Genomic DNA, 21,704 nt, shown 5'->3' with positions numbered 1-21,704 from the left:
GGATTCAAAATCAGTTAAGTTTGCTTGTGTTGCAATTTGTTCAACCCTTTCTCCTAAAATGACTGGACTATTGTGCTAACTTTTTTGACTGATTGAGGTCTGGACTCTGGCTGGGCCACTCTTAAAATGTTGACAATGTTCTCTGTTAACCATTTCTTGCCTGGTTTGGCTGTATGTTTTGGATCATTGTCTGGTTTAATGGTCCAATGATGCCTATTGGGGCAGGTCTCTTGGCTCACTGTCTGATCTTTTCCACCAGAATATCAGTGGAAATTGATTATTTAAAAAGGGTATGAATAGTTATGAGCTTGCCATTTTTCATAAAAAGGTTAAAGATGAAATCGCTTCTTTTTTTAATTCTATGTTTCTCCCACATTGTCTTACCAACTTTTGGCATGTGATAGCATTTTCAGTCAGAACAAACATATTGATAAAGAGAAAATCAGCAATAAATCAATATTTGCCAGGGGTATGAATCATTTTGTTCTTAACTGAATGTATACATATTTTTTGCATTTCATCTGTGTCCTCTAATGATTCTTTCTACGTTTGACCGTTCCTTCAGAGGTCACTATGAGACGACTCCTCAGGTGTCAGAGGTCACTATGAGACTACCGGTAGTCTTCTGGTATCAGAGGTCACTATGAGACGACTCCACAGGTGCCAGAGGTCACTATGAGACTACTTCTCTGTTATCAGATGTCGCTATGAGACTACTTTTCTGTTATCAGATGTCGCTATGAGACTCCTCTGTTATCAGAGGTCGCTATGAGACTCTCACTATGAGACTCCTCTGGTGTCAGAGGTCGCTATGAGACTCCTCTGGTGTCGCGTCCGCCTCTCTCTCCCTCCCTCTGTTCTATGCTGGGGATAGTTTTCCATGCTGATGGAAATGTGGGCACACTTGTTCATACTGCATTATTCAACTTAGTCAAATTTCAGGAATTGATTATTTGGAAAATCCCTCTGAAAATGGTAATGAAATATTGACACGATCGCCTTCCTGGTTCATTTCTCTCTCATTAATTATGCATAGTAAGTGGCTGTGCAATGCTGTGCGGTGGACCTCCCTGAGTAGGGTACAGCACTGCACAGCATCCACCCCTTCTTCGTGAGCCTCACATGTTCAATAAGGTCTATAGAAAGTAATGGATGTCATTCTACGTCTGTGTCACCATTAAGCACTTAAATTACCTGTATCATTCATTTCATTTAAATTATCTAAACATAAAGATAATGTCACGGTGCTGGGGAATAATGGGGTGTGTGTGTTTGTTATTGTACATGAGTGTGTGTGTGTGTGTGTGTGTGTGTGTGTGTGTGTGTGTGTCTGTTATTGTACATAAGTGTATGTGTGAGAGAGAGAGAAAATAATAAAACCCAGACTGCAGGAAAAATTTGATATTTACAGTTCCTTTGTTTCCAGGGTTTCCCCACACAAAACATCACGCTCTCACACTCAAAGGATCATTGACTACTCAATCACAACATTAAAAACAATAAACAGCATAAGGTATTTATGTGCACATCAACAAGTTGTTTGTTTTAATTGTTTGTTTGTATACATTAGCATTTCACCAATAATTCAGTCAGATTTTCCTGGATTTTCCAGATTTTCCTTCTTTTGCCTCAAGAAACATGTACCCCAGTATTTGGCTTGTGGCTAAATGAATGCTTGACGTTGATCAATTTGTGATCAATTTATGTGATTAAAATGCCTGAATATCTGCAAAGGTTTCCAGCGTTAAAGAGACCATATTTGACAGGATTACATTTAAATGTAGATCAAATCATGACCAAATTTACCCCAGATTACTGGCTCTCTGACCATTACCCAGACCTTTCCTTCGTCTTGCGCTCCACCTGGTGGTTGGTTAGCGAAACTGTCATACCAACAGGAACGCAGAGGTTTCAAATAACTGCTGAGACCGGAGGTCTTTACGATTTATCAGTCCGAGCATTACTTTTTTTATTTAATGTGGGCCCAATATTTTATATAAAAGTTTAGACCAACATCTGATCATTTCTTGCCTTCAAGTAACGGAGACCTCGATTTAATTTGTGCCCTGGCTCTGCATAGACCGTTCTTGTGCGTTATGGCGCACCCTACTGTTCGAATAGAGGTATGACCTCAAAGCACTGAGAGGTACACCAAATTATCTGGTCCTTACCGCAGATCCAGTGGATCTGGGTTTAATCCGCCAGTATCACGGAGGTTTTACAGGTTCATTCAGACAGATCTGAAAAGCCAAAGTCATTACCGTTGTCGGACTAAGACAAAATGATGACACCATTACCCTTATTATCATTGCCCCACATTGTCCTTGCTGTCAAATAGTCGAAATAATATAATGAAATGTAAATAATGTAATAAAATACAAACACAAACAATCAAATTCAGGGGTGAGCACGGGCAGTTAAGGGGTTTGTGCTTAAGATGAAAAATCCACCAATTATGAGAGAGTTTATGAGACTTATGATACTTATAATGTACCGCTGACGGCTTAAGTAATGACCTATCCCATGGCCTATCAATGAAGGTGTGGATCAAGCTGAATAGGCTATTTACCTTAGATCATCAACCAATTGCTCCTTCGACTAGTGCTGGAGCCAACAAGTGCCAACAAGAAAAGGAGGCATATTAGCAATTCCACAATTCCATAGGATACAGATCAAAGTAGGCTTCATCCATATGTGTTATGTTTTAGCCTATTTATTTTTGTTTTTTTGTTATTTTTGTTATATTATTTGATAAAGGAAATAATCGTGACGAGTTGCTGTCACTCCTTCTGTTTGAGGTGGCTACTTTTTTCCCGCTTGTCTTCTTGGTTCATTGCACGCGATGCTGGAATAGAGTTTCAATACTGATGAGCAGTACCGTGCGCTGCCGCTACCAGTTTCATCAATGAAAAGCAAGACAGACGTCGATGGTGCGCTAGGGGGTTCGATATGCGTTAACTGTGGTTGCTTTTGCCAAGGCGAGTTGAATGGCGCAGGCTAGTGCAGTCTTGCAAATTAATCAACCGGGGGGGGGGGCTTTAAAAAAATGCCCAGCGAAATTGGCATTTATGTTGTTCGAGGTCAGAAGGGCAGGTGCTTGAGCACCACCCGTGGTTTATCTGTGCCAAAAAATCACTGCTTGTAGGCTAGGCCTAGTCATCTGACATTTTACACTGAATCTGCTTTGGAATTCTTTGTTCAACCTGCATTAATAATTCTTGTCACCCAGGGCATCACAGTGGTGGTCATCAGTCCATAGACGTATGCTGAAATAATTCTGGAAAAGTTCTGGAAAGCTTTCCACGGTGAGGTCGGTAAAAGGCTTTGTCAATGAGAACCTCTTGCCTTTTGACACTCACACGAAAACATAGATATTATACCATTATGAGCAGTAGCTGGTTAATGTGTAATTTGTCTTCTTCTGTTAGCTGTCTCATTCTGTGGATAAACCATCTCCTCCGAGCCGTTAATGACTGAGCTCATGACGCCTTCCAGCCTAGATTACCGGGACTTATTCAACCGGAGCTCAAACGAGGGCGCGTCATGAGGAGATAGTGTTAAAAAAAGAGAAAGAAACTAGTCCCACCACATTGCTGTCAGGTTTTTAACTGTGAGCGGGCTAGGACGTGTCTGCCCTCACAGAGATTAAAACACCAGGCGTCTAGCAGGTGACGGCTGGCGCGTGTATTAACAGCTAGGCAGTTCTCCAGTGCAGCTCATTCGCATGTTTAAACACGGTCCGTTAACCTGTCGAACACCATCAGCGCTTTAACTCTAAATATGTTAGAAGGAAGGTTCCGGATATCTGTAGTAAAGTAATACGTTTAGATAAAAAAGTAAAACAAAAAATGACTAGAACTGTAGGCTATTTACTGTTTCCTCTTAGCTTGGGGAGATTGTGGTAGTTACCCACTGCAGCACTGATCAATCAAGCACTCCTCAACCATCAGCAACGTTCAGCATCAGCAATTTTCAATGAAGATGGGTTTAATAAATCATCTGCATTTAGGTATTAATTTACCTGTCAGTACATAAAGCAGTCATACTAATGATGCCTCAAAACAATCAACACCTTTTTCTTTTACAGGTGGGAACAGCAGCTCTTGGTAACTCCTCCATGGGCGATTGCTATTTCATTAATTATACTTAATGCTACGTTATACCAATATTCCAAGATCATATACACTTGCCACCCTCTATTTTGCATGCAATGCTTAAAGCATGTATTGAAACCAGCTCTATAATCTGTATGACTTTTAGCAAGGCAGAAGGATTGCTCTCAGAGCCACAGAGCTCTCTGTCCCAGTCCCTCTGCAATCAACAGTGCCTGCTGGGAAAGACAATCTCAGAGAGCAACAGGGGATTGGTCAGATTGATTGTGTTCCTGTCAGTCAACCAATTAATCGGCTGGTATAATCTATGTTTTGGATATTGCCCATTTTCACATTGCATTCTTATCCCAACAACCACAAAATGGGGCAAATGTCTGTTTTTTTTATTTACACTGTATGCCATATTGAGAGTTGCATGAGTCTGTAGATCGATGACATTTTCTCACTTAATCTAAGATCTTAGGACAGAAAGAAAAAAAAAAAACATTTAACACATTTATTAGTTATACAAGTCCAGAAATGACACGTTCATGCCCATTAATTTTGTATATGCACACTTCAAAGGTAAACATTTAACAGATTGTGGTTTTGTTTCTGTTGTTGTTTGTGTCTTTTTGTAAATACACCCCTGGTTGTTGGCTACAAGAAGTCCCTCTACTGCAATCACTCCCGGTAGCCATAGTGGTAGTAGACGTCCTTGTAGTGGCACTGACTTCCGGTGGTTCTTTCCTTGGATAAGAAGAATTAGCAACCCTGTGCTGTGCCTCTGGCTGGTGGAGTGTGTGTGTGTGTGTGTGTGTGTGTGTGTGTGTGTGTGTGTGTGTTACCTGCTGGCTGGTGGAGTGTGGGTGCTAAGAATGTGTTTGTGTGTGTATGTTACCTACTGTAACTGTAGTCTCAGGGTCTCAGGCCGGTGGAGAGGGGTGCTAAGAGTGTGTGTGTGTGTTAACCTACTGTAGTCCCAGGCCGGTGGAGTGTGTGTGTGTGTGTGTGTGTGTGTGTGTGTGTGCGTGCGCGTGTTACCTGCTGTAGTCCCAGGCCGGTGGATTGCGGGTGCTAAGAGTGTGGTGTGATCTAACTCTGTGCTGATGCTCCTGTCACTCTCACTACTAAGCTAAAGCACTATGCCCCCAAAGAGTTATAGCCTGACTGTGTCAGCTGTTCTCGCTCTCTGTTGCTTTCTCTCTCTCTCTATCTCTCTGTCTGTCTGTCTCACTCTCACTCTCACTCACTCATTCACACGCAAACAACCATAACCAGCATGGTGTCCAAATATGCATTCAGTTACATACACATACTGTATACACACACACACACATACAAAGAGAGAGAGAGAGAGAGACCATTAGCACAGTATCTTTACACATACAATTTTCATCAAAACTTCTTTACTCACACACCATATCCCTGCAGTCACACAACTCAAACACATACACACAGCCTTCAAACATGTGCACACACACACACACACACACACACACACACACACACACACATACACATACACACACACACACACACAAACACACACACAGAGATCACATCACACATCACCAGGGCATTAGCGATTCCTCTGTGTTGCAGCACAACACGCCCTCCGTGTGGAGGCCCTAATCGATTCTGGAGAGAAAACATCTAAGATGTTTCTTTTTAATAAAACTTTAGAAAGCAGGAAGCGTGCGAGTCATGAAATTTGCCCCGGTTACTATCGTTCACACGCTCCCTCTCCCTGTTCCCCTCCACCTCCCTCTCTCTCTCTCTCTCTCTCTCTCTCTCTCTCTCTCTCTCTCTCTCTCTCTCCGTTCGCCTCCATCTCTCTCTCTCTCTCTTTCTCTCTCTCTCTCTCTCTCTCTCCGTTCGCCTCCATCTCTCTCTCTCTCTCTCCCCGTTCGCCTCCATCTCTCTCTCTCTTTTTCTCTCCCCTTTCCTCTCCACCTCTCTTTCTCTCTCTCTATTTCTCTCTCTCTCCCTCTCTCTTCTCTGAGCATGCCTGCGGCGACAACTGCCTCAGCCCTATTCTACAATCTTCAAAGCTCGAGCATATCAGATGGGGAGGGCCTCCTGTCTCTTGCGTGCACACACGCATACACACGCACACAAACACACACGCTTTTGCACAGTCAAACACTCTTTAAGCCAAACACTACACAATCAATCTCAATGCTCTCTGACTACAGCGTCCACCCCATCGCCAGTCTCAGCCTTATCCTGCCCCCTCTCTCTCTTCCCAAATAGACTGCCCCCCCCCTCTCTCCCTTTCCCAATTAGACTGCCCAGTTAATGGGGAAAACTGGAATATGGGGAGCAGTACTGAATGATGAGCGTTGGCAATATTGGAAGAAGGAGGAGGACCTCTGGGAGCTCTGCACTATCTCTTAGAGAATTGGTTTAGTGCAATCAAAACACCTCAGAAGTGCTGGTGGATTACATTTATTGTACCAAGTGGAGCTGGACTCAAGGGAGGTGGAGCTGGTTCAGGCTGGCTAGAGAGCTATGGAAGGACCATGGTGGAGAAGTAGAGGGAAAATATGAGGACCTTGAGCTTTTGGTTTGAGGATGCAAAACCTTAATATCTTGTCAAGTTCCAAGATCCACCATAATATACAATATAGTAGAGAATGCTGCAAAGATTGGAATGGAAATCAATTTAGCAAATAAGCAGTATTCACTGTTTAGAGTTTTAGTTTCCACAGCTACTTCACCTGTGCTGAAGTGAAATGAAGGCTAAATCACGGACTCTCTTCCAAAGCTCTCGTCCAAATACATGTTAACACATTCAGTCTATAAACCAACAAAAGTCTCCAATCTGTTGAGTTAGTTGCGTTTCCATGGTGCAGAGAGAGCGCGCGCTAATCCTCTCCGCGCTGCTCTTGACCCGCCACCACATGTGGCGTCTCCGCATTAGGTGAGCACGAGAATGCGGGAGGTCACTGCTGCTTGACCCCACGCACAGCCTGCTGCATCAGGATTGGACCGTATCCCGCCCCTGCGTGGACACACAGACACCCTCCCCCAGATGAGGCTGGAGAGTCGTTCGGGTGTGGTAGAGGAGCCTATAACCGATGTTCGCAATGTATTTAGTATCTTGGGTAGAGGAATGTATCGATGTACCTGCGCTTGGAATAGCACGTTTTTGTTTGTTACGTGTCTTTTCTTGTTGGTTGTATTTGTATCGTGTAGTTTCAAGTGGATGTTAACTTTTACATCAGTGCACATTCAAAGGCAGAGTGTGCAGATTAATTTTGTGAGTGATCAGGATAAAGCATTGAATATTATAGCCTACATGATCTAGATGTGTCTAAATGATCTTAAACGTTGGTTGAAACAAAGCATTCGAAAGTGCAATTTATATTCCGATTAATGCATGAATTTGATTGAATTTTTGATAGTTTAGGCACATACGTTTAATAGGTCAATATTTCACTCCATCCATAGGCTTACACACAGAGACGTCCCTGTAATAATTCTTGTTAGTTGGGGACATCTTCGATTTCAGCGCCTTGTGCATGTTGGCGCGTCTGAGGGGAAAGAGCATCTTTTCATATTTATGTTGAATTTCAAAATGAAGGAAAGTCGTTAGAAATGTTACAAAAAAAGATTAGAATGAGTATTGGCACAATGTTCTTTTTTTATATACTCTGCACCCAAATTACTTTTTTTCCATGGGTCTAGCCTAGCCTATATGACGCATGATCTATCCCCCTGACTCGGACATCAATGTGATATTCTAAAGCCAACACTCTCCCTGGTATTTGAACACTCATGGTCCTTAATAGGGAGTCCACAGACCGAGGGGGAAGCACTATGAGTGAATCTGTATTTTGTTCATTATTTCGGCTAGTCGTGCGGAAAAAAATACGGAAATCCACATTTATCTTGACATGCATATCTTCATATAGATGTAATTGGTCTTTCCCTAATATGTTCACCTTTGGCTGTCATTTAAAAGAACAACATATTTGCCCAGTAATATTTGTCACAGTGTTCGGGTGGGTATTTAAGTCTTTGTCTTGCAGATTAACAATATCCCATGTACTATTTCGTCTATTTCATTTGACTTGCCACAGTCATAACTTCCATTGTCTCACACAGAATGACCCAACGTAGCAAATGTGGTCGTGATCATGCAATGAATTTTAATAGGCGAGATGAACGGGCTTCTGACTGTGTAGTTTATGTAACTAGTCTTGTTTCAGACACATCATAAACATTAGATATGGCCTGTGGTTTTAAATTAGCTTTATGACCCAACATGTCCAGCATTTAGGCTATTTATAGGCTACATTTATGTGATGTTTACAAAGTTTAATGGTCTAGCAACGGAGAAACCCCTCAGTGAAAATCTAAATGACCTGTTGTTAATAAGCATTTTTACTGTTACAATGTGAAATAAAATTCTTCATGCAATAAGGGCACTATGTCTGTAAAATATAATATAACTCATTGTACTCACAACCACGTCGAATAATAAAGTAGAGAATATCAACTGCAACGTAAAACCATATGCTTAAGCGGCCATAATCTCTTTGTGAAAGTCGTGAACAGTTGCATTTTCTTTCAGGTGTGTTTAGAGTCTGGTAATAAATGCATCAAAATAGTAATTTCAAACAAATATATTTTATTTGAGTCTTACTGAAGTTCATGGCTATATACCAAAAAACATTTCAGGTCTATTTTATACTTATCTATCTATCTAGTACAAACGCAATACAGACATAGCCTACCATTGTTTTTTCCGAGTAATGAAAAAAAATCGCCAGATCCATCCATTGTTTACAAAACAATCAGTGTCATTTCCTTTACACTGAACTGTAAGTAAATCCTTCAGTGAAATGTTTCTTACCTCCCGGCTGTTTTCTTCTGTCCATAAAGAGAACGAGAGAGAGAAAGAGAGAGAGAGAGAGAGAGAGAGAGAGAGGAGACGTGCGGCCTTCTGGGCGGCCTCGGGCTGACTGAAGGTCCCATGTCCTGCTCCCGTGGGCCGTGGCTGGCGGTGTTTATTGGGATGTGTATTGAGACGCAGACTTCAGATATCAACCCGGTCAGTCGGTGAGTTCCTCTCACTTTTCCGACCGAAGGAGTCTCACGGAATGGCACGGGCCTGTGGGTGTGTATTAGATGTTTAATTTATGACTTTGACTGGGGCACATGACTGTTGTAAAAATGTGGCGCTTGAAGAAACAATTACGAGTATGGAGTTTAAGATCTCCTCAAGCTGTGAAAAACAGCAACTCAATTTACACTATAGACACACAGAGCCGCCATGCATAAAATAGTTTAAGACTGCAATGGAATTATAATTATTGTTATTTTAATCATTACTTTATTAGTCCTCTTCTGTAAGGCTACAGCTAAAGCAAATACTTCTTTCACACATGTGTATTCGCCTTGTTTACGTTGCCTAATTAGCCATACAGTGTAAGCTACATTAAGTTACAAAGTTAATAGGCTTTTAAACGAATGAAAGGTGATTGCAAGTCATTGTCAGGAAAGTTGACGTGCCTACTCACCAGGTAGCCTACCACAGCCTTTAGTAGGGCATAGTTGGCCAGTGTTTCAGACGATGGTACGGCTTCTCTGCCATCCTAACACCGTTTCAACATGACTTGTTCAACAGTAGTGAGATCACAGAGGCACACACACACACGAACACACACGCATACGTACCCACCCGCACCGTCCCCGGGCTACATACCTCTCATTGTTTGTGCAAACTTGTGAATTGTATTTTCTCGGTGCCTTAGCGTTGTTTTCGTTTGCTACAAACGCACCAGTGCAAATAATGATGGACTAGCGCACTCAACAAACACACTGTCTAGACAAACCTACAATAGCGTATCCGTTGAACTGAAGCAGTGAAAAGGGAGTAAAATGGATAATTTTCTATACCAGTTTGTAATTATTATTATGATTATGATTATGACTATTTATTTATTTATTTATTTATTTGCATCTACATTGGTTTACCATTATGCAAACACATCGTTCCACATTATGACTAGCTATAATGATAGAATAGGCCTATTTGATTGCATTTCCATTTCAGTCAAACAGTTGCTCACTGATATTTACTTACACTCAACCCAAGCACTGCTGCACTTGGTGGGTCACGAACTTACTTTGTAAGCGCCAGTAATTCCGTAAACATACCCATAGCCAACAAACTAATGGCTAATTAAAGTCCTATTATGAGTACATTATGACATCCTTCAGCAGTAACACACTTGGCTCTACTTGAAAATTCCATCCAGTAAAGGAGATCTACGAAGAGAAATTTCTGGAATATTTTTCTATCTCCTTTATCAAGCCCTTTGTTCCCTTATGCTCCTTCCACTCTCCGGCTAAACCTGCTCGAGCGAGCGGCTGCTTCATCCATGTGTGGCCCGCGCTACTTATGCTTATTCCAGTGTTATTTCAAGCCTCGCTGATCACTTGGAGTCCTTGCTCAATCAGACATGTATATTCTGTGGCTAATCTGCGCGGGACGTCTCGCCCTCCTAGGCGCGTGCATCCCGCGTCTAGCCTATGTGTATTGAAGGGGTTCATTGTTTTCCTAATAGATTAGAGTCACCTACGGCTCGTAATGGAACAGAAACAGACAACCTTACTCGAATAAAGTTGACCGCCCACGTAAATATTGCCATAGATACTTGTTCTAACACCAAAGAAACCGGCAGCCAAACTTGTAAAACAGTTTAGAACAATATATTTACTTCCATTAAATAAAACACAATAGTTTATTATTTTTGGGATGTTGAAAAAACGAAACATAATTCGGTACCAAATAGTATACACAGAGAAAACCCATTTTCAGCGACATTTGTGTCGTATTACCCAAGTTCTCTAATCTAAATCCATATTCACACAGACATTTAATAATACATTTGTAATATGTTAACACACGAGTGGTGCGTTTAGTATGTACATTCCCTTGTTTGCAAGCAAAACATTATTCCTTTTTAGTTTTTTTTTTCCTCACATGCGGTGTTAAATTGAATCTTGAAAGGTATGGAGAGCTAGAGCATTCTCTTCTACAAACTGGAGATGATAATTAGATATATATTATATACAGCCATTCAGTCAATCAGTGTCCCAAATCCGAAATGTCAAAAGGATAAACTTTATAAAATAAAGTATCCTAAATTCTGCACACTCCGGTGTAGGACAACAAAAAATACTCATTAGAAAATGGCTAATTAATTACTTCCGACAAAAGTTTGAAATTCCGTAGGGATATCGCTTGCTTTAGTGGTTTAGTCTTTTAGTGCTCCTTTTGTTGAAAGAAAATCAAAAAGTAGTCCCTCCTTCCTGTGATGCTGGGCTTGGGAAGTCACCGATAGTTAGACCGGTCTATCCACAGCGTACTGGCACGCGCTGAGGTTGGAGGCCGGGTTCTGAACACTGGCATATCCAAAACTCGAATGCTGCTTTGCCTTCAGTCTCAGGCTAGCCAGACTGGAGTTGCAAGTGTCCCGATACACGTAGGGAGGCGTCGGCGGAGCGTATGGGCACGCCGGCGTGGGGACTCCCGAATTCAGAGCTTGGTTGCTAAGGTTGTTCAAGTTGTTGAGACTGTTGAGACTGGATCCCGGCACGCCAGTCACCGAAGGGACCATACTGGATGTCATACTCATGGAGGAGATGGAGTTTGGGGGGGAGAACATGGTCTGCGAGGAGAGGGGATTGACATTCATGGAATTGAAGAAAGGGAAGCTTTTGGTGGACAGGGAAGCGGACGTGAGGCCCTTGGCGGCCCAGTTGTTGTATGTGTAGCCGGGGTACATGTCGTCGTAGGGCTGCATGAGTCCGTTGAACTGAGGGCCGAAGCCGTTCTTGCAAAGCTCTGCTTGTTGATTCCTCTCCCGTTTTCTCCACTTTGCTCTGCGATTTTTGAACCACACCTGCAAAAGAAATTACGGTAAATGGGAGTATTTGATTTGAATCGGTCAAAGAGGTGAGGAAAATTATTTTGTTGGAACGAGAATTTAGAGAAATGATTTAATTTACAATGACATTTAAACTGTTCCAAAAGTAAATATATATATGCAGTGCATTCTTGTACATCGAGATAATATTTTACGTATTTGGTCCAAATGGCTGATAATGCAACGTTCAATAAAATAAAGCAATAAACCTGTCTCGTGGGCACCACATTTAAGCTCCCCCATATAAATAAATAAATAAATAATGTTATCATATTTAAATGTTTTCATATTTGTTTTCCTTGCATTTCCACAGAAATAGCGAGTTCATCATTGCACAAATACACGGCCTGTGCTTTATGAATTATGCAAAAGGTTTGCTTTTGCATAATCTTGTTTGATGTAGGCCAACAACCAGGCCCCCAGGTTGGGGTCTTGTGCCTGCCCGCCTATTTTAAAATGCTCTAGTGGTCCTGAGCGGTTTTATAAGTCTACTAATTGGGTCATTTTGTGTTTTCAATCCAACACTTCATCCCTTGGCGTCAAGTGTCACGAGGTCATTTCACGGCTGCTTCGTCTCTGGATGTGTATGCCCGTAGAGGCGGAGACCGCGTGCGCTGACCTTAAAGTGTACAACACGAGAATGACAATCACAAAATCCGAGCTTTGCACCTCTTTCACAGCGACCAACGAGTGCCTTTAAAGCGATATGTCATCGTTGGCGCGTCACTTGTGTTGATTGCAAAACATTTCTGTTGCGCTCTAATTGGCCTTTACATAACAATGACAGGACACGGCTCACTGTCGGACTCGGAGCTCTAGCAGCTTTGCTCTGTTTTTCTGCCTACTGACAACCCTGCGTTTATTATGTTCCTCAGCCAACAGACATCGCTGGAACATGCATGTCATGTCATCTAAAGTTCAAGTAGTTCAAGTTTTTGTTTTGTTTTAACCAAAAGACACGTGTAATAGCCTCTCGAAATTAAAATATGTTGTTACTCAATTAGGTTACACATGTCCAAAATAAAAATAAAAAACAGAAAAGAAAAATAACGAATTGAAAAAACGTAATACACAACACATAATGTCCAAGTAAGTGTTATATTATCATTGTTGGTAACCATCACCATTATTGTCCTTGTCTGTGATTATTTGGCATAGGCTACTATAAGCCGGCTGAGTTTAGCGGGCCTTTAAAAATCTGCTGTTTTCTGTTAGACATTTGAGGATGACTACATTTTTGTAGGTTTACTTACCCGCACTCTGGCCTCTGTGAGATTCGTCCAGACAGCGATCTCCTCCCGCGTTGACATGTCCGGGTAGCGGTTCCGCTGGAAGGTGGCCTCGAGCTCCTGGAGCTGCTGGCTAGTGAAATGTGTGCGCTGTCGTCGCTGCCGCTTCTTCTTGGACGGGTCATCGGAGGAGTCGTCATTTTTACTCTGACCTTTTTCTTTTTCTAAACAGAAACAAAAATAAATTAATTCAATGTGATTGCCTCGAATTTGGCTTTAGATTTCTAGAATTCTGCAACAGCGCATTAAATAAATAATTAAATGAATGCATTTAATTCCACAAAACTGATATTTCGATTTCGACGTATTTGAAACAATTTAAACATCACTCGTATGTTTTAAAAAGCTATTTATTGTGCAAATTTACGCATGCTTTTGTTGTGTGTGCTGAGTGTTATATCTGTTGGTAATGTACTGCACCTCTACTATTCAGAGACATTGTAAATCAGTTGCTAAGGAATCCTTTCCCAATCAATTAGCCTCCCGCGGCTGGAGTTCAGTATTCACTCGTAACACAGCGCCAAAAGGAATGCAATGGAGCCTTGCGGTCAGGTAAACAGCTACAATCCCCGTAAAATCGTAACACACACATAAAACCGAAAATAAACAAACAGCTGCTCCATTAAGTGCACAAACACAATCACACACACATACTAACGCACCCTCAAACACACCCTAGTGTGTAGACCCGTTCTCTCCTTCTCTCTGTCTCTCTCCCTCTCACACACACACACAGACACACACATACACACACAAACACAAACGCACACATGCGCGCCGACACACGCAGACGGCCGTTCGCTCCTGTGCGCATATTGAGCCGTGTTTGCACTCGGTACTCTGTTACTTCCTCGGATTGAAAGATAGTGAATAGTATATGATTATAGGGAGCCATATTTTGTTTGTCGTGATCTCAACGGTGTATAAAGGACCCCTTGACCGCCTCTCCGTTTGCGAAGCATCCACGACAGCAGACAGCTCTTACCTACGGATTCTGGACTAGAACTGTCCGAGACGGTGTGCACCTCTAGCCGGTGCTTGGTGTCCACCGACCGCTGCAACGGCTGCAGAGTTGAAGCCATCGCAAGTGGCGTGTGGTGTAGGGAAGTGAGTTTATTCCCGGAGATATGGTGGTGGTGTAGGTGTTCCAAAGTCAGCGGATCCTTCATAGAGTTCATTGATAAGGGTGCCAAGGCAGAAATGATTCCCCGACTGATCCCACCACGCAAGCGGAAAAAACAGCAGTTGAAGAAGCGTCCGGAGAGTTGAGGGTGATGAGGTTTACAAGCTGCGTCGCTCCTCTTTCAATTATCTCGTAAAGCAACTCTCTGCTCAGATGGCTTAATGTGTCTTAAAATAAGTCCTCTATGAGCCGCGTCGGAGGAAAGGAAAGGCTTTCGCTCGAAGCCGGAGCAAACAGATATCTCGGCTTGATATCGCTAGCAAGGAGTACCAGAGTGACAGGGACAGGTAGGTGATATTATATCCACGGTTACACACACACTATCTCTGCCTCGCACACACACATACACATACTACGGTGCTCGACGATCATTTCAGCTGTTCGTCGTACCCAGTTTGTCCAACAGAGGCTCTCTCCATACCCTGACGTCACGAAAGATCCTCCTACTTCTTGACAGACCATCAAGGCCAATACGACGGAAAGAAGAGAACACGGCCCGTGTGCTCACGAGTACTATGTGTATTTTTCCTTCGCCGTGAAAACATGTAAAAAGAGATCGGACACACAGTGTACCCGCCGTATCCCCTAGCCTCATTTGAGAAAGCATGAACACGGTCCATAGCTCCAGTCTTAATGCAAACATTCTAGACACGGGCTTGTGTGACGGCACTGAGAAAATGGTAATTGGTATCACCCTCTTACTCGGATAAACTACTCCGGGCACAGCTTTGCATTCATTATCTGAAGTTTCAAATTGAAGCCAAAGCATGCGCATCCACACCCCACTGGGTTTCCCCTTAAAACATGGCCTCATAAGCATTTGTATAAGGATATTATAATGGTGACATCAGTCGTAATTTCACTATGTATGCGAAAGGCTCGCGGCTCAATTAACCAACAACCTTGTCACCTGAGAGATAAAATCAACCCATGATGATGATTATTGCAATTGACTTGGATAAAGATTACAAAGTCAAACTTCTTGTAGATTGTCGCTTCAACCTAGTTGCTCTTTACAGACTAGAAAAGTAGCACACGTTGAAAAAGTTGTGTGGCCATTTATTACGCTCTGGGTCAATCACGACAAGTGTCTGCCATTTTGTAAAATATGAAGCGATGTGTTTCTGTCAGTTGAGGGACAAATTAATGACACTTCCTGTCTTTATCTGCCACTTAAATGACGCGTTTTATCTGCGCTATGTTGAGGTACCTCGTTGGGAACCAGGGCTCTTCTATTTGGAGTGGTTTTTAATCTGATAAGACGCTCATTTGCTTAAGAATTTTAAACGGAGGCTTTCAATGACGTCCAGGTCTATTCTCAGCGACATTTTTTCTCAAATGTTCTGGTTCTAGCCCTCTGCAGAGGAAATAGCCAATGCTACTATCCCATGACAAATTAATCCTTTATTTGCACTCTTAAGATACAATTCTACAAGACATGGACAGCGTGTCAATAGACTTGTGAGACAGCTGTTCATATGCTTATCGGACAAAAATGTATACTTTTCAAACTGATTTTTGAAAACAAGGCGCAGCCGGTTATAGCATAATAATAATAATAATAATAATCCTGTCGTAAACAAACAAGTATGTATTGGTTGGAAAGCGCAGACTATAACCCGTATCAGGAGGTTTTTTTTATTTATTTTTTTTACTCCAGCCGATCTCCTGTCTAGGGGCATCAGTGCCACAGCACTAAGGTAATCCCGTGAAAGCCCTTGATATGCGCCTCATTTGCAGTCTTATGGGAGCGCTCGGGAGAGAGAGAGAGAGAGAGAGAGAGAGAGAAAGATGCCACAGCAAGATCTGCAGGCTTCTCCTCTGACGGCTCCACGAAGAACCCTCCGGTTTCTCTGTGTTTACCCACCACGCAACTCACCGGTGCCCGCTCTTAGAGTGTTGTGAACAAGAATGTGTGCCAATATATGCCTTCTATGCCTTAGCTTCCTCCATTTCTTGTGGTTTCAGCGAATACGTTTTCTTTTTCTGCATTAAAAGCTGTTACTCAGTTTATGCTTGCCTTACTAGCTTTACTTTGTGTTTGGTGGAGCAATGAGATGTTTAATGGGTTCTTGCTGATACATATTTGGACGCGCGGTGTGCCCATGAATGGTAAAATAAGTTTCCAAGTGCATCTGCAACGGGTAGAGAGATATGACAGGGACTACTGTATTGATTAATAGGATTGATTATCAAAATATTTTTGAAAAACGTGGTCTTGTGGATTGTCATAAATTACTACCGACAATTAAGACTTCCTTCCACAGACCGCTCTCGTCACTAATTGTGTGTGGAATATATTAACCAGTCACCATAATTCCCATCGAACTATTTGTAATACAACGAAATAATTGGAAATAAAAATGTTTCAATTGCCCTGATAACATAGGGATGGTGATGGAAGCACGTTACGAATAAAGCGTAGTAGCATTGTACGCAGCCCAGACAAATTTAGGACAAATAGGCCAAAATATTTTAATCGCTCGATTCTTGTTCAAAGTGATACTAGATTTGGACTGGATTACTTCTCTTTATTTCCGACGCACCTTCAGAACGCCAGGGTTGCCTTGTGCGGATTACCGGCCAGGACGCACAACACCGCCATTCATTACCGAGTCAGTCAATATGCAGGAGACGACAAAGCTTTTTCCATAGGATTAAGAGGACATCAGATTCCTCCATTAGTATATTCCTGCTCACGAAGAAGCTTTCATTATGCATTTAGTTTTCCCCCGAGTCAATCTCACTAGCGCCGCATACATTACCGCGCTAGAAAACACTGAGGAAGAGATCATCGATAATCAAGTCGTCCAATGTCTTTCTTTTTTTCTTCGTCTATTTGCTCCTGTTTGCATTTAAATGAAACGATGCGACACTTCCTACAGTAATTACCTATTTATGTCATATTTATCTTATCAGCGGACCAATCATCAGCAGATTACTACCGTTGACTGACTAATTTATCTTGCTGTCAAATAGCCCCATATCATCATGCGGCGTGCCTTTTCGGTTATCTTTGAATTGGTTTAATGAAGATGGAATTGACATAAATTAAGAGAGGGTCAGACGAGCGTGTTAGGATAGCCAACTTATTAGCCCACATCGATTGTAGCATAGTACTTGAACACGGAAAATTAAATGAAGAAAATTTAATTTCATTTTCGACTGAAATCAGCCATTTTAAGAGATGATTATAAGCAAAAAAGGTTGACGATGCTGTGGGAACAGGATTGAGGCCTATTTACTCCAGTAGGCTAACCAATAAAGGTATAAGCTAGCCTTACTTCATAAATATTTTATGTAGGTGTTGTTCTACGACAGGACACACACACACACACACACCAGTAAGACCACAGAGAACTCAAAGAGTATATAGGCTACATGTATGTCTGATATCAGAGACTTTGTGATATCGGTATGCCCAAATTCTTTCAAAGCTGCAGCTAAAGCAAGCAGAAACTTCTTAAAAAACGAATTGACATATTTAGGACGTTTAACTTTTCAAAGGCGTAGGCCTATCATCCATGTTGTTCTGCATTCAGTTACTTGCGCTTGTGTTCTCATCTCTTACCTTCATGAATGCGTGGCCACAGGGTGGCGCTCTAAGACCACAAACCTTAAATCCCAGGGATAAACCCTATTCTAAATGTCAGACTTATTTTAGAGCCATCTCGAGGCCATTCAAGTGGATCGGTGACATTAATACATACATATGCGTAAGGGCTAACGAAACCAGCTCGGGGTTTTTATTTACTGGTTTCACAACAGGTTTCCACTGAAGCCATAAGGACACTCAAGCGAAACCACAGTCTTATTTATTCCACTGTATTGGGCAAGGGAGATGACAGCACAAACAGAGGACCCGCGGCACTCAGCAACCTGTTACTTACCTAGTTGCGCACACGTTGACGCAAGCTTGCGGCAGTGGGAGTCCATTATAGTAATTACACAGACGGTCTCTGAAAAACACAAACAAAACCATTTAGACTGAATGTCACAATTTCGCAATTCAAAATGGCTTCAAGCACACTGCATAGAATTCGTTAAAATATGAACATATTTCGTTGTAATATATTTCGTTTTAGAATGACACGTAATTTTAAATGGTTTTACTTGGTATTGATGTCACGAAGACTCATTTTCTATAATGCACTAGCGACCTAGACATGGTGCGCCTCTCTCTCTCTCTCTCTCTCTCTCTCTCTCTCTCTTTCTTCCAGTGTGTGTGTGCCGAATAACACTGCGGCATATTGGTGCTGGAAGTTGAGTGATTCTGCAGTAAAATCACGGGATTAGTGTATGATTGAGATGTCTGTCGGTGGGTTATTACAAAATTCATTATCCCAGCTCCATGCTAACCCGATATGAAGTTACACAGATGGGCTTTTATTAGTCCAGGCTTCTGTTGTTTGCTTATGATAATGTTTTGCTGAAATTTGCATGCAATCCGGCTGTTAAGCGTTTTCCCCTACCCTCTCTCCGCCAGTGTGCGGCAATGTACGGATCTGTCGCCGCGTCACCTGCATCCATCTGTGATTGAACTCAGAGGCCTGAAACAGTGGAGGTGATGTTTGACTGTCTGCCTGGTGGCGTGTAGTCCTCTCTCTCTCTCTCTCTCTCTCTCTCTCTCTCTCTCTCTCTCTGTGCGTGTATGTAGTTAAATCGTAAAGAAGGCAAGGGCTGCCTGGCTTACTGAGCAAAGTTTTGCGTGATCAGCTGTAATAATGCTCGCAAACTGCAGCTCTGCTCCTGCATGGTGCCAAGGCAGTAACAGGCCTGTGCGCGCTACATGGTATTTCTCCGATGGCGTGTGTCGACATCGGTGAGAGACATCCAGGAACATCAAATAAGCTTATAAGCAACTGGAAAGTACAAAGTTATGCTAGGCCTACTGTGATTTTGTTTTAAAACGCGTGGGGAAAAATTGTCATAGAAGCGACCTTATGAATGAACAGCTGATATGAAAGGGTCCTGAAACAATTATTTTTCTTCAGCGAACATGATGAGCCTCTTCAGGTCAACAGGCTATGGAGAAGTTGGAAGTTATTGGATCTCGAACACGGAAAATAGTTTAATGTGAATATAAATAGGCTAAGTATGTGAAAATAAAATACGCTGCACAAAATTGTACACATTTCATTAAAAATACTTACAAAAGGAATTTGTTGTTCACAGTATTCAATCCAATATTAGGAGCGCAAAGCAGAAACTGACTGTATTAAATGCAATTGTATTCGAAAACATTGTGTGCTGCTATTGGCGATCTGAAGGCCCAGCCCAGTTGTAATACTGCTGCTGCTAGTACCATACTACTGCTGCTACAAGTGTAGATACTACTACTACTACTACTACTACTACTACAAATAATAATAATAATAATAATAATAACAATAATAATAATAATAATAATAATAGGCTAATAATAATGATAATAATAATAATGGGTTAATAATAATAGTATAGTAGTAATAATAAACTGTATTATTATCAAGCAACCAAATAGCTGTGCTCACATAATTATCCTATTCTATTCATAGACAATAGTTTTATTTTAACCCATTTCTTAGGAAGGAAAATGTTTCGTTTTTTGTCTATGTTGCAGGCCAATATTTCTTAGTTAAGACAGACACAGCTTGGAAGATTAACTGGCAATAGGCCTAGCCAAAAGTACACCCGTACCTTCGTTTTTACACAGGAGCTCTTGTCAATATTTCTACATTCAAGATCCAAGATCATACCAACATCTTAAGTTAAATATATACATCACCACTGACAATTGCATTTCTGGTTTAACATTAAATGTTCAATTAACTACATGCAGTCTTGTTAGCCTATGAAGGTTAGGCTTGCATGCTTGAAACGGTTAGATCCTAGTTGGTTTCTGAACGTCATCTTTATCAAAGTTGTAGCGTAAAAATAGTTTTTAAACAGGACAGAATTTAATGGGAGTTTATTGCCTGCAATGTTGCTGTGTTTATATCACGAAATGGGCCACTCCTGCTAGCCCGTGCATGTGAGAGAATGCTAGTTCGCCACAGCCATATGTTTTCGTGTTAATTAAGAGGGCCAGACCATGAAGACTTGTCCGCTGCCTTCGCCTTTCAGCGCTAACGATACATCATTATCATCCTGCAGCTCGTGCTACAACCTGCCAGGACCTTCACTTATCATCCCCGCATGCCCTTCTTCCCCGACCGCCGAGTCTCGCGCTAGAGGCAGACAGATTAGGCTGAAAAGGCAAACCCGAGGCGGAACGAATTCCGTTACTCGCATGAACTCACATCTCTGGACAGCGTGGCCTCCGCACTTACCACAAGTTGTTGAAACACTGCGGGTGTTTGAGCCGTCTCGTGGGCGCAGTTTCCTGGTGAAGAGGTAAATCCCACACCGATAATCGTGCCCTGAGCCACGAGCTGAAGTCCGGACCGTGAGTATACCAGTCCAAAATACAAGGGCGCAGAAAATAACTTAAATATCGCGGAGAAGACTCAGTTCCACGGCAAGCTCAGAACCGCACTGGTGTTGTGTGATGACGGAGAACCACGTCTCTATCATATCTTGCAATCGATGGCAAACACTCATACGTGCACGCACATGCACACCCGAGCGTGCAATTCTGACGCGACGCGGTCAGACAGACGTCGTCTTTTTCAGCGAGTCGCACTCTCCCAACGCTCGCAGACAGACAGTGAGTGGTCCGTATCCCCTCTCTTGAGCTTTGAGCCTGACCGCGTGGGTGTGTATGTGTGTGTAAAGAGTGTGTGGGTGTGTACATAAGCGTGTCTAGTGAAAGAGGAGGAAAAAAGCTGCGCAACACGATCCGTGACCCATATAATCATTTCAAAGCAAGAATTATTACCACATATAGAGTTAATAACAGTATCTTTAATTAGTCAACAAAAGTATCTGCAGCTAATTTCAACAGAATTGCGAATTAATTAAGCTACTCTGTATATAAATGCAAATACGATGGCCTACAATTATCGGCCGATATGTTTGTGTGTTGAGCAGGCTACTTAATGACGAAATCGAATCAAAAACGTTTCTTTTCAATGAAAGTCTACATGGGATTTTTTTTTAAGTAACACGTATAAGTCTGAGTTACATTTATCTTGTATTACCAGCATATCAAAAGCGTTGTCTCAAGTTTGTATTTAATGTTCATTTACAATTAGGCCTAATAATAATAATAATA

At 42.0% G+C, this 21,704-nt stretch overlaps 1 protein-coding gene across 4 annotated transcripts; it reads right to left on the bottom strand.

Annotated features, from left to right (window-relative positions):
- Positions 1-10,831: 10,831 nt before the first annotated feature.
- Positions 10,832-21,188, bottom strand: pitx2 (paired-like homeodomain 2). Of its 4 annotated transcripts, none has more exons than XM_042062038.1 (4): positions 20,821-21,188; positions 18,400-18,468; positions 13,291-13,490; positions 10,832-12,013 (listed from the first exon to the last, which is right to left on the bottom strand). In XM_042062038.1, exons 2-4 carry the CDS (start codon positions 18,443-18,445, stop codon positions 11,453-11,455), a joined length of 807 nt encoding a protein of 268 aa, XP_041917972.1. In that variant the 5' UTR covers positions 18,446-18,468; positions 20,821-21,188; the 3' UTR covers positions 10,832-11,452. The 4 variants fall into 4 exon arrangements, with proteins under 4 accessions (XP_041917972.1, XP_041917973.1, XP_041917971.1 ...); XM_042062039.1 differs by lacking the exon at positions 20,821-21,188 and adding an exon at positions 18,623-18,676; XM_042062037.1 differs by lacking the exons at positions 18,400-18,468; positions 20,821-21,188 and adding an exon at positions 14,312-14,834.
- Between the last annotated feature and the right edge of the window lie 516 nt (positions 21,189-21,704).

This window comes from Alosa sapidissima, chromosome 14 (assembly GCF_018492685.1).
Source record: "Alosa sapidissima isolate fAloSap1 chromosome 14, fAloSap1.pri, whole genome shotgun sequence".
In the NCBI taxonomy this organism is placed as follows: Eukaryota; Metazoa; Chordata; class Actinopteri; order Clupeiformes; family Clupeidae; genus Alosa; species Alosa sapidissima.
Note: the sequence above shows the minus strand (reverse complement) of the source record. Positions and strands in the feature narration are given on the sequence as shown.

Excerpts from the sequence above, each read along its gene's own strand:
- pitx2 (XM_042062037.1), bottom strand. The coding sequence starts at position 14,504 with ATGAACTCTATGAAGGATCCGCTGACTTTGGAACACCTACACCACCAC. Across the intron at positions 13,491-14,311 it reads TTCTAGTCCAGAATCCGTAG|AAAAAGAAAAAGGTCAGAGT; the intron begins GTAAGAGCTGTC and ends GTTTCTGTTTAG. Across the intron at positions 12,014-13,290 it reads TCACAGAGGCCAGAGTGCGG|GTGTGGTTCAAAAATCGCAG; the intron begins GTAAGTAAACCT and ends TTTCTTTTGCAG.